Source organism: Rhinolophus hipposideros (genome assembly GCF_964194185.1).
Source record: "Rhinolophus hipposideros genome assembly, chromosome: 11".
Lineage (NCBI taxonomy): Eukaryota > Metazoa > Chordata > Mammalia > Chiroptera > Rhinolophidae > Rhinolophus > Rhinolophus hipposideros.
The window spans coordinates 47,938,999-47,952,426 of record NC_138057.1 but is presented as its reverse complement, the minus strand read 5'-3'; the positions used below and the strand labels follow the sequence as shown (position 1 = coordinate 47,952,426).

General features: G+C 41.4%; 1 protein-coding gene across 8 annotated transcripts in view; it reads right to left on the bottom strand.

The window, feature by feature from the left end:
- NTRK2 (neurotrophic receptor tyrosine kinase 2) overlaps positions 1 to 13,428 on the bottom strand; it is a 317,905-nt gene that overhangs the window by 177,214 nt on the left and 127,263 nt on the right. For 2 of the 8 annotated variants that reach the window (XM_081067304.1, XM_081067305.1), the window contains one exon: positions 7,691 to 12,783. The exons of the other annotated variants lie outside the window; for them this stretch is intronic. In XM_081067304.1, coding sequence (XP_080923430.1) covers positions 12,746 to 12,783 — 38 coding nt within the window. In that variant the 3' untranslated portion in view covers positions 7,691 to 12,745. Of the gene's footprint in view, positions 1 to 7,690; positions 12,784 to 13,428 lie in introns of those variants that run through there. 8 annotated transcript variants of the gene reach the window in all.

Below are 13,428 nucleotides of genomic sequence, written 5' to 3'. Positions count from 1 at the left end.
AAAGAGTGTCAGGAAGCAATGGACTGGACTGGAGTCAAAACACCAGGGTTCAAATATTGACTTGACCTGTGGTCCGTATTAGTTGTGGGCTTGGGGAAGTCACAGCTCTCCGGAGGTTGGCCGTGCTGGGGTCCACTGGGTCCACTGTTGCTATGGTTGTACGCCCAGCCTGTGTCGCAGCCAGCACCTGTGTCTCTTTCCGGAAGGACTGCCCTTGAGCTATTGGAGCCCACTTTTGCCTATTGGGACCCTCAGCCAGTGATGAGTGGCTGGACAAATATGAAAGTGCAACACTCAAATCTCTGGATGGCAACTTCCACTCTGGAGTTCCCCCTTCAGTAGACTATGTCTGAAATCATTCTCCTGTCAGCAGCCTGTCCCTGTCCTCCTCCCTTCCCTCACTGTCCCCCTAACATAGACAGGCTGCCTTGGGGCACACCCTTAGTAAATCACTCACAGATGAATCCTCATCGCAATGTTTGCTTCCAGGAAGCCCCCTGCCGCCAAGACCAGTCTCTGCTCGAGGCCATGCTGGAGGAATTGTATCTTAACGCAGCGAGCAGAATATCTAGTACAAGGGTCACAACAGGCAAAATTTGGCAAAAAGACATGTTTTGTTTGGCTCGCAGACTTTAAAAAATGTGAAGGGCCTTGCCAACATTTAAAAACAGAGAAATGTTACACAAAAATCCAGATCTCCCCTTGTCTGGAAAAATCAAAAGATCCAGCTACTCTGAGCCTGCACTCCTACACATTAACAGTGGTGTGGGGGGGTCTGGGGGCCAGTCTCCAGCAACCCCCCTACTCATTGACATCCGTAGTCACCAGAGTTGGCAACCTATGGTCTAGTACATAGAAAGTACTCGGTACAGTCTGTTGAAGCCGAATAAGGCATCATTTTTCTTGAAAACAATTCAGCTCGAGGGCTGCTGGAGAGCAGGGGTGAATAACTGCGTAAGAGGCTGTATCACTGCTCCACTCCAGCTCTCTTCTCATGCCTGGCAAGGCACCGATGTACACTTTCATAAACACTCTTCTGAAAGAAGATGAATCAATGACAAGCGCTGCCATGATAGGAAATTTGTTTGACAGGGAACACATAATGAAATGAAATAAAATCACTTGTGGTTTCAGGATGCAGGCGAGAAAAACAAAAACAGGTCTTGGTTTCAGATGTTGTTTTATGTTGCCATAAATAAAAGGATGGCTACAGCTCAAAAATGACATTTTAAACATTTCAAAATGTTGACTTGCCTGGCCTGTATACTTTTTTTTTTTTTTTTAACAATGATTATAGTTGAAGCCTTTTAAACCAAGGTAACCGGTAGTAGGTCATTGAAAGAAACAGAGGTTTGCTTGAGCACTGGAACCCAGCCATCCAGCCTGGAATGTTCTGGTCACTGCCAGATGGGTCAGTGTGTGGTACAGAGAGATTGGAAGTGTTGTTATCCAGTACATTGGTTAAGCGGAGGTCAAATAAGATAGCTCCTATTTTCTGAGAGCACATTGCAGACTTCACCTTCAGGCAGCATAATTGAACAAGGGCCTCAGCTACACCCTGAAACCCATCTGTGTTCTGAAATCATCCCCTCATTTGCCCTGAGTCTGTAACCCATCCTGGGAGACAAGAAACTTCTCTGATGGTCGACTTTGGCTCAAGGACTCCCCAACAGCCTTGTCCATAATTCCTTAGAGAGAATGGTCTGGGATGCTTAGCCTAGGCTTCCCTCTCTGTCATGTACCAAGGTCATATCTGCATTACATTTTCACAGCCTTCTCTGGCTCCTTCTCCATTTTCTTTCACACAAGTTTCTCCTGATTTAAATCCTTGCAGCTTTAATCCCATCTTGGCATCTGCTTCTCAGAGGACATGTTCTGCATTTGAAGATTCCTACTGCCTGTATTCAGCAAAATCTGCCTACTCTACCCAATAATTGCAGGCTTCCAACTTCTGTGTGGTTACATGAATCCAAGGAAGAAAACACTTATGAAGAGAAGTCAAAATGAGTGGACTTTAAGAAATTGGGTATGGAGTTAAGGGAAGAAGAGAAAGAAAAAGAAGGAGGAGGAGGGCGAGGAGGGAGAAGAAGGAGGCGATAACTTCTCAGAGTTCCTCTATTTTGACAATTTTCCACTAAAAATAATGGACATGGAGATCCCCTCAAACATGACCTATTCATAACTCTAGGAAAAACCCTGAGACATTCTATGGTGCCTGACTTGCTCTGGAGTTCCAACTGTTAAATCGCCATTGGAGGATGAGATGTACACTCCCTTAGTGGACTGCTAGCCAAGAAGTCCCATTTGACCATGACGAAGACCACGCAGTTCTCATTCCCAACACCCCAAGCATCAATGTGTCCCATTGTCATTTTGTGGAAAGGCAGAAAAAGAGAAGTACACTGCCTGTGTGAAACATGTAAACTATAACTTACCACCAAGAAAATAAGGAACACACACACACACACACGCACACACACCCCTTACTCTGCTAAGAGACTTAATGTTAAAAGAAAGCCTTCAGGCTGGTAATTTCATAACTCACAGGAAAATAGAAAAGGGAGACAAAACCAGCAGCATCGTTTATAAGCCCTGGAAAATGGAAGTTTCCAAGCTGTCATAAATAAGGATGGAAGCACTTGCCAAGTCAGAAATCTTGCCAAGTTTGAAATCCACTCAATTCTTACATCTTGGAGCTCAAAACAGAACACCAACCTTTTGGGATTTGTAATCATTTCTTCTCAGCAAAACTTCTTTCTTTTCATAAAGAAGTAAAAACAAGAAGCAAAAATTACGATATGGAAAGTTTTTCAAAGAAGTTGGGAACATTAAAGCACAGTGAGCACTGGGGAGGAGATAATGCCACAGCTTGTATATGTACTGGGATTAAATTCCCATTTAATCAAACAGGGCTTAAAGTATGCAATATTCCGTGTGTGTGTGTGTGTGTGTGTGTGTGTGTGTGTGTGTGTGTTACTGCTTAAAATTATGTCTTTCCTTTCTGGTGCCTCTGGCCTCTGTCTCTCTCCCTCTCTCTCTCAAACACAGACACACACACAGACACACACACACACACACACACACACACACAAAATCTCTCTCTCATGCACATATACTGTCCAACTAATTTAAAATTTGTAATGTTTAAAAAATAAAGAAATGATAAAGAATATTTTTTCTGTTGGGAAAGAGAATTAGAGAAAATAATTTTTTAAAAGACAAAAGGGAAAGAGAAAATAGGTAACAAAGGAGGCGATACTTTTCAACAGTTTATAAACTGAGTCAAGTAGAATTTGCGGCACCAAGATGAAGTGCAGAGATCTGATTGCTATCTCAAAGCTCACAGACATAGGGTCCCCCAGAAGGCAAAGGAAAGCACCGATCTCGGAGAAGCCGGACAAGAGCATAGGTTTTATAAGTGGGCACATCTGATTTGTGCGACCTTAGGGAAGTTACTTAACTTTCTTAGCCTTTGTTTTCTCATGTGTAAAGTGCAGATAATAACAGCATCAACATTACAGATATTACCATCAGACTATAGCCCATGAGGCCAAAGATGGCATCTGTTTTGCGTATTGTGGTATTTCCCAATGCTTGGCTCACTGTCTGTCCTATAATTGACACTTAATACATATTTACTGAATTTTGAATAGACTCAGTGTAAGATAAAACAAGATAATGTATTGAATAATTTAGTATATGTCTCAGTTAGGGTCATGTCAATGAAAAAGAACATACCCCAAATGGTTTAAATTGCAAGATGTGGGGACAATGTACAGAGGTATGGCCAGGTTAAAGGGACAAACAAGAAATGATGAGGCACTGGCGACTGACCACAGTGGGAAGAATTTCCCACCTCAAGTGTTGAGGGGACAGGTGAAGAAAAGGAGAAAAGATGGAGCCCATCTTGAAGGATTGCAGACATGGAGAGATGAGCCCTGTTTGAGATAAGCCTAAACTCGTGATACAGGGCAGACACATCCTGACCTCTCTCCTCCACTGGAGACCTGCTAGTCACCCCACTGTTTAAATGCACTGAGAAGCCAGTGCACTAAAAGACCAAAGTAAAACATGGCATGAAATTCCCCAATGTTTAGAGAAGGAGGACAATAGAGAGGTAGTCAGTCTCCACCAACTCCAGAAGCTGAAGTAAAAGCAGAGAGAAAAATCTGTCAAGGAAGGAAGCTTTGCAAAGCCTGAAGCACCCTAACAGGCTATGGCTTAGAACCTAGAACTCCCCCAAAAGGTAAAACAGTACTGGCAACTCTTACTACCACTCCTCAAGGCTCAAGGGTCTTTAGTGAAATTGCATGAATTTACCTGAAGCTGAATTCTAATCCTTAAAGCAAACAGACATAGCCTACATTTTTACTTAGTGATTCAACAAGAGTAATTATTGTACAATGATAATTATTAAAAAGAAATAGAAGGTAGTGAATAAACACAAAAGAGATTTCTCCTTGCCTCCTGGGAAACAGAATAAAAATTTTGAAAGAAGAGAGGGCGGGGAAAATCTTATTGTTCATTAGCTTATGGTCAGGAAGAGATTTTAATTCAGTAAACACAGGCCCTAGGGTCTTGTAGTGTGTGAGATGAGACTTGACCAAATGACTGGAAAATTAGCATGTGCCCTTGGCAGTCTTTTTAAGTCACTGGCTGCCAGACGGGGCATTCAGGGACAGGAGTGACGACGTGACTGATCTGCTTAGATGTTCTCTGTCTCATTGTATTTCAGAGGCAAGGAATAGGTCAAGCAGGCATTTTCTGCCACCTTGTTCCAATGACTGGATCCTCTTCAGGCAAGTGAAAGGATGTGGCCTCAAACATACATAACTTCCCACCATGCCCTTCCCACCCCACCCCATCAAGGTGGTTGCCCTCGCCATCACTCATCAGAGAGCCAGGACTGCCCCAAATGAACAGAAAGTACTCAAGTTCAAGAGCGACAAGAAAATTCACTTTAGAACAATCACAAACAACACATCCATCTTCAGTTACAACGAGCAAAGCAAACATTCCCTGGGTTTTCATTAATTAATTACCACTGAATAGATACTTGATGAAACTTCTTGTTTCATGATGTAAAATGTTGAAAGCATGTGCCAATTTCACTACCTGGCACTGTACCTGTAAGTGAAGATCTGTAGGGGTTGGTTAGTAGCACAATCAACTGGGAGCTTCCATGGACAGCGTGCACCTTCCCAATGACTGAAGTTCACCTTATAATTCTGCTTTGCAACAAGAATCTCTGCTCAACTGCTAGTGCTGATAAGAGTGACCGCTGGGCACTTGTGTGGCCCTGAGAGTGTCCTAGGCACCTTGCTGGCCTCACCCCAGTCCCAGCCCTGCTTGAGGGTCCAGCCCATGTAGGGTAGTTGTTCCGTGCATCGGCACTCAAGCCAGCTGCCTGAATTCAAACCCTGGTATTACCACTCATTAGCCAGGTAACCTGGAGCCAGACCCAACATCACTCTGCTTCTCAGCTTTCTAACATTTAAAACGGAAGCAATAATATCATTGGTCACACAGAGTTGCACGGAATGAATTAACACCTTAACATATGTTTTAATATTTAAAACACAACATGTACTTGGTACACAGTGAGAAATCAATACACATTAACTATTACTATACCTTTTAGTTCCAGTGGCAGAGCTCACTCCAAAATGTGTTAGAAAAGGTGATAACAAGAGGATAAGTACCTGAAATGAAGTGCTGGTAAAATTTGGATGCTGCTCGTTTAAAATGATTTAACAATAACAACAACAACAAAAGCCCACATTACAAAATATTTTAAAGGAATGACCTTTTATTACTTCAAACGTGAAGTAGCTCCAAATAAGCTAATCACGTTTTGCCTGTTAGAGCTTTCACGAGAAACCACCTCAGGAAGCAGAAAAGAAAAATGTAGTTATTTGTAACTCATTGCCTGTAAACACTTCTTTCTAAGACTTGAGGGAACTTGAAACAAGCCTTTTCTTTCAAGCAATCTCTCAACCAATTTATTTGTTATTTATATTCTTAACCAAAGATTTTCAAATGGATAATTCAAAAGTTAAAGTGAATATAGACTCCATTCAAATAATCAAAACTTCTAAATTAATAAAGTGAGAATAAAAGAAGCAGACCATATTTTGGATATGACTGTCAAAGCTATTTTTTTCCAGACTCCTCAAAATACAGAGCACCATTCAAACTCATGGATGATTACAATATATGCCCAAACAAATCGTATCCTATTATTTTATCAAAATCAAATCTGAGTAGAATCAATGCATGGGAATCACCTGGGCAGAAAGGAGACTCTAAAAATAGAATCATGACAACTTCTGGGAAAGCTCCAAATGGCCTTCACAGCATGGACACAATAAGAATGACCCAGTGAGTGAAATTCCCTTTCATTTCATTCCCTTCCATTTGTCGTGTTCACATAATCGCCATATAACCAATACATGCCAGTGAATCTATGTGTGATTCACAGGCATTTACTGAGACACACCCAAGCACAGTGCAAGCCCAAGTCCTTCAAAGTATTTTATCAGTGAAACTGAGAAACCAAGGGCACCCCCCAGGCCTCCCTTCCCCCCCCCCAGCACTTGCCAGACAGTGACTGAGCGTTTTACCTGGATCATTTCACTTGACTCCCATAAGAGTCCAGTGGGAAGGCACTATTACTATTATCGCCTTCTCATTTTGCAAGTGAGGAAACTGAGGAATGGAATGGTGAAATAACTTTTCTAAGGTCACTTGGCTTATGAGTATAGCTAGGATTCAAACCTGAATGAATAGTCTGTGTCCAGTGCCTACCACTCAAATTATTACAAGACCTTCAAATGGACAATGGAACCTGTTCTCAGCTCAGCAAATTCAGAAGGATGTTTAGAAAAAGCACAAGTCACCAGCACTGAACAGGTTCTTAAAAGAGGGTCTGTGTACTTGGCCTCATAAGACATCGGGTCACACTGGGTCAGTTTTTCCAATCCCTAAGTCTTCAATTTGGAGCAAAACTCCAAATTGTCAAAGTTACCAGCAGCGGGCTCAAATGAATCACAGCTGGGGCCCTACAAACCTTGCTTTTAGGTCCTATCTTAAAAGGGGAAAATGAGGAAAGGACAGTATGGCTAGCTGGGCAATAAAAACAAAAGGGACAGAAAGTGTGGACACCATGTAAATAATTACAGTTCGATAGTATCTCATCCCCATGTTCACTCGTCTTTCTCTCTCTCCCCTTCCATAAAAGCACAAGTCATCATGTTCATTTGACCACAAAGTCACTTAGAATTGAGGGACACAGCGCCAAGGGTACCCTGTTGCTGGGACCTGGGTTATTCCAAGTTTTTAAAATACCAAAGGACTTTCCCACAGAACGCAGGGTTGTGTTTTTAATTCCCTTAATTTTTTTTGGTTTGTTTTTTTTAGCCAAATGAAAATATATCTGATGGCAAGAATCAGTAAACAGTAAATGAGTAATTCACATTGATGGAAATTTTAGAAGTCCTTTTTTGTGGGAGAGTTATTCCAGAATCTACAGTGGGTTTGGGACTTCCCCCAAGCTTTCTATGACATTTCTCACACTCTTCTAACACCTTGAGTCTTAAACACCACCAATAATGCATGGAACAATGGGATATGCTTGAGGAAGGGAGGGGACATATACAAGGCCCTAGAGAGAATGCAAGACACATGGAAATAAATTATAAAACTTTATTGGCTTGTTAAAAAAAAATGAATGAATTCAGCAAGTACATTTATGATCTATCCACATGTTAAAACAGCACTTAAAAATAAAATAAAAAGTGATTATCCATTATTTACAGGAAATGTGAAAAAACCTGGAACATTATGGGGGTAAAAATAAGGCATGAGAATGATTCACAGGCTACCTATGGATTACAGCAAATGGATTTCAACGTGAAATGAGTGACACTCAAGGATTTGTCTTTCTTTGGAATCTCTTGCTTCTTTTTTCTTTTCTATTTCTTTTCAGCTTTATTGAGTTATAATTGACAAATAAAACTGTAAAATATTTGAAGTGTACGATGTGATGATTTGAAACGCATATACATAATGAATAGACTCTCTTACTATTTCATATTTGTTTATGCTCCATTCATTAATGGGCTGTTTTAAATAAGGTGGTCAAAAATCTCTTCTTTTCTCACTTCTCAAACATTTTTTTTTTCATGAAAACTAAGACTCCAGACACACCAACAGCAACGTATCTTGGGCGCCCACTAATGTAAGGCTCCACTGCAACCTTAGCCTGAATTAAACTCAGAGTGGTCTCACTTTCAAAATCAGATGGCTGGGAGGTCTCTTTGGCCCTGAAGACCAAAACAAGGAAATGGGCTGACTTGAGTGGAAAGTTGCCTTCTGTGACAGTTGTTTTTCTGTCACTTTCTGGGTTGGGAATTCTGTTAATTCAGTCTGGCAGCACCCCACAGAAAATTACATTCATGCCCTGTCCAGAAGAGTCCTCCACATTCCCAGGTACCCTTGAATAAACCTGCCATGGTCCATAGGCACTGCAAATGTGTGCACACTGCAGCACACGTTTAACAGGATGGCTGCTTCTGTCCTAGTTTCCTTGCAGTCAAGTCTGCTGACTGGCACAACCCACTGGGTTGGATGCACTACCCTGTGAAGACCCTGGATTAAATGGAATCAATTCTCTTCCATTGCTGCCCCTCTGTATCTGGAATCTAGATAAAACACAATGAAATGAGCTTCTACTGTTGTGTAAGGAAATTAGATGAAATCCAAGGGAAGAGTTCTAGACAGAAAACACTAGAGGAGGAGAAAGTGTAAATCACCCACTCTCCAACGGAGTGAGAGAAGAGTTAGTTCAGGTTCCCTTTAGTGCTTAGATTTCAATTCGCAATGGGAAAAAAAAAATGGTGTGTGCAAAGCAACCAACAAAGCAAATAAAAATAAACTCTCAGCTTGTCATGGAGTCAAGTTAGAATGCAAGACGGAGAGAGGGCAAGAGGGAGAGGGAAGGGAAGAGGAAGAGGAAGAGAAGGGGAGAAGGAGAAAAGGGGATAAAAAGGGTGGAAGGGAGTGAGAGGAAGGGAAAGAATGAGAAAGTCAGGGATTTTAAGCAAATCAAAAGAAAAGAAAGAGGCGAGAGAAAACAGGAGTACCTCCATTATGCTCACCAATACACCTGTCAGGGAATTGAACTCTTGCCTTGAACTCCTTGAGCTGTTTGCTCCTCAGACTGACAAATAATGGTGGGCTCTGCTCTTTCTAAGGAGGAGCTTCAAGCTCTAACTACTGTGGGTATCATTCAGAATTGCTTGAAGAATTGGAGCCCAAAGCAGTCTCCTGCGCTCTGTGTTGTGGGGTGAGGCTGGGGTTGTTCAGTTCTCGTCTTTGCTCCCTACTTCCGGAAAGAGCCCTCAATGGGTCAAAAGGAAATTGGTCCCTGCTGGAGATCAGGAGTGAAAATCCATGAATTGTCCCAAAGTATGTGGGGATTCCTTTTTCCTGCTGAGAGATGGACTTTGACGTCAGACTGATGTCTTATGTGATGACTGTACTTAGTCTATCTCAGCTGCCTTGGAGGGTCTCAGTGGGATCTGAGTCAGGATTCAGGGCCTGAATCATGCCTCTTGAAGATGACACCTGTTCTCCACTTACCAGTACATTAAGGACACCCATGAAAAGGGGCTGTGCAATTTCCCCTGAACTTAGCTGCACCTAAGTGGGCCTGGAGACATGGACACCGGTGAAAGGAAGGTCACGCCAAATAAAACCGGAGGAAGGACTCACCGGGTTGATTATACCGGGTTGATTAGGGGATGTAGTACAAACATTGTTGCGAGAGAGTCTCAGGCAGGGAGAGAGCCATGGTCTCAGCTGGCGGAAGGCACAGGAGAGCCCCAAAGGTAAGTGACACACTGCAGATCCCTGATGTGCTAAACTCAGTGGTGATAAAGCTCTCCATGGCGATTCTGGGAAGTGTGTTTGCTAAGGACAGAAGGATACAGTGAAAGAACAATAATCTTGCTTTAAAACAAAAGTAACACCTGGCAGCCCACAGACCTGTTTTGTTGGCCTACATAATGTTTTAAAAATAACTGAGCCAACTTTTTAAAAATAGGGACATTAAAGTCTAGGTTTCAAGGTTCTCTTAAAGAGTCAGAAGAATTGGAAACTTGGGCAGAAGCTGGCTGGGGCTGGGTGACAGTTGCCCCTCTGGAGGGGTGGGTGTTCACTCATCTGGTGCACATCTTTCATCTAGGGCACCTGCCTGATATTGAAATGCTAGGTCCTTGCTGGAGGGTGACAAATTTGATTTCAGCAAAAACGCTGTCTATCCTTTGTCTAATGTGGCAAAAATACATGATGCATGTCATTAGGAAGCTTGAAAAAGATTTCTTATAGGGAACATAAAAAGCCAAAGGATGAAAGGAGATGGTGTAGAGTATAGACATGAGAAGCCATGTTACTGATTGTTGTCTTCAGGGATTAAAAAAAAAAGAAAAGAACTCAAGAACTACATGAAACAATTTTCCAACAGCCTGCTGTTTTCATCGTTCCCTAGGAGATGTCAACTGTTGCTTGATATATTAAATTGCCTTATCTGTCCACTTCTCTCCATTTTAAAACAAAAATTTGCCCTGCTATTCATCTAGCTGTTGAGTACAAATATTCTCCCTGCCCCCTTTTGGGTCTGGGAAACTTATAAAATAGTGCTTAAGCAATTCATCGCCTTTTTATGGCTCCATGGAATAACATAAAAGCTTTTTAAAAAATTGTACTGAATGGCCGATATTTAAGAACCCTAGCCGTTCTGCCAGCCTCTACTTGGCTTACAGTTTCAATTTCATTTTTCTTTCAGGGTTCAGGATTTCTCCAATTAGCTGGCCTCATTGGTAATCAACACCTTTGGGAAAGATCATAATCTAAGTAGTGACAGGAACTGTCATTTAACAACGAGCAAGAAAACGGGAATTCAGAGAATATTGAGACCTCTCCACACCAAGGGCCAGCTGCCCTCCCACTCAAATGTCTTTCTGGAAAGAAAACATTTGAGAACGAGGAGCCTGTTCATACTTGGGAGAAACTGCCCTTTTCAGGGCTTGGTATGGGGTAGCCCAATTAAATGCTGTAATCCATAGGACTCTGTGAAATGTCGGCATCTAGCAATTCCATATTTAGTGGCTAATGTAAAAGATAGAGTATAAAATATTCATCACGGATAATCTTTTTCTATCAAGTGGTTCCTAAACGGATCTGGTTCATTAAGATGAATGCCTTGGTTACACAGGATTCAAAATAACATTTCCAAACATGTTAGACTAGGTAAAAATCTATGACTCCTTAAAGCTGAACTGAAAAATTTGAGTAACTATTTCCAAGAAGGAATTTCTTTTAAAAATGTCAAGAAGTTTCCAATTCAGCTGTGGCATCTAAGTGCATGCCTTAGCAGTCAGAGCTGATTGCGTTTTCAAAGGAAATGCTCCAGGCCCAGCTCTGAAGTCCACCTAACAAGAAAGGTGTGAGGAGAGGTGGGGTGGGGGCAGACAAACCTGTCTTTGGGACAGGGATCCTGCTGGGTGCATACTGAGCAAAGCGTACAAAGGTCACTGCGATGGCCAACCGAGTGAAACAGGGGTCCATGGTAAGACTAAGGCAGGGTCGCAGGATTCTGTAGCTGTAAGGCTGCCCTCTCAGCAATGAAGCTGGACAATATAAAGCACATATTCATTAGCGACCTGCCACCTCTGTGCTGCTGGGGTCAGGAAGAGCTGCCCTGCCCATGAAAACCCAGCAGCAGTGTAGTATGTTGTAGGGGGACTATCCAACTTACAATATTGTCTTCTGCTCACAGCAGGCCAGCCATTCTGCTTGCAGGCCTTTTCAGAATAGAAAAGCTGCAGTTCTGTCATGGGAACAGCATGAGATGCTGCCGCCTCATCACTCGGCAAACTTCTAAAAAGCCGGTAGATCACAGAGGGCAAATAAAAGGACATATGCACCATACGCATACATTTCACACTTTTAGTTATTCTGCAATTGACTACGACTAACCTAAATCTACAGCCCCTGATCAAGTAGCTTTTTTTTTTTCTTTTTGCCTTTAAGGAAACCATTAAGGAAACTTTAAGGAACTCATTAGCATTGACTGCAGGACTCTAGACCTTATTGTCAGTGACATCACTGTGTCGCTACAGCGATGATATATATGCTCTTTTAGCTGCTGTGTTGTAGATGGAAAAATGAAATTTTCTGAATTCAGTACTGATTAAATAATAGAAGACGATGTTAAAATACATGTTAAATGGAGATTACAGTTTAGTGTGCACTTATACCTGTCCCTAAATTTAGATTTTTTTTAACTTTGTCGTTCATCTTTAATAAACAGAAACAATGAAAATCAAATACATTTCCAGTATGGTCTCACAGCACATCTTTCAGAAGAGAACAATCCAATGGAATTTCATTTCAATTCTGTATTTGAACAATTGTAAGAACAAAAGGCAAGCATTAATTTGTTTTCTTGAGTTTCTGCTTAGCTGCCTGTGAGCTGCCTCAGCACTGGTGCTCCCCAGTCACAGCTCAGGACGTCTGCAGGCTCTGTGCAGTACCCCCTGCAAACAGCCCCCACATCTACCAGAAAACCCCAGATAAGCAGCACTTCCGGGAGAAGCCAATGCCCATCCCAAGAGTCCAGCTTACAAGGCAGCATCAACCAACAAGCACCACAGCCCTTTCTCTGTCTTTTCCTTTATTTCAGCTACCCATCCAGTGGGATCTTATGAAACAAAACAAAACCTAAAAGAAACACAAAATAAAACATAAGTCATGCTCAAAAGAAAAATCAATGGAAATTAACATCCTAGTACAATCACTTTTAAAAGAACATAATAAACAAACATCAAAATTAAGACACAACATGAAATATGCTTTAAAACATAAAACGATATATAGTAACAGAACAGAAATTGGGAGAAAATGTGCATCTCATTATCGAGCAACTTAGCTTTAAACTTAAAACCAATTTTGCATGGCATGGAAAACATGGAAAAAAAAACATGAAGGATTTCTACACACAGTTCCACCCACTACTGTTATTAACTTCTTAATTTAAGGAGGAGAAATCAGTGAACAATATAGATGACCAGTGAAGTAATTTTTATGTATAGGGAAAAAATAAATAAAACTGAACAACAAACATCTCCTCAAATCCTAATTCTTTTTCCCTGCCAAATTTTACCACGTTATTTCTGAAGTAACTGATTAATTAATTACTCAGCAACCAAACCAGAAAACTGGCTAGGTTTAACTGGTAAAATACTGAACCACACACAAATTTTGGTTGTTTTTCAGGAATCCTAATATTAAGTAATTAATTAATTGCCTAAATTTAATCAAGCACCACAGCATATATACATATGACACATATAGAAATGTAATATC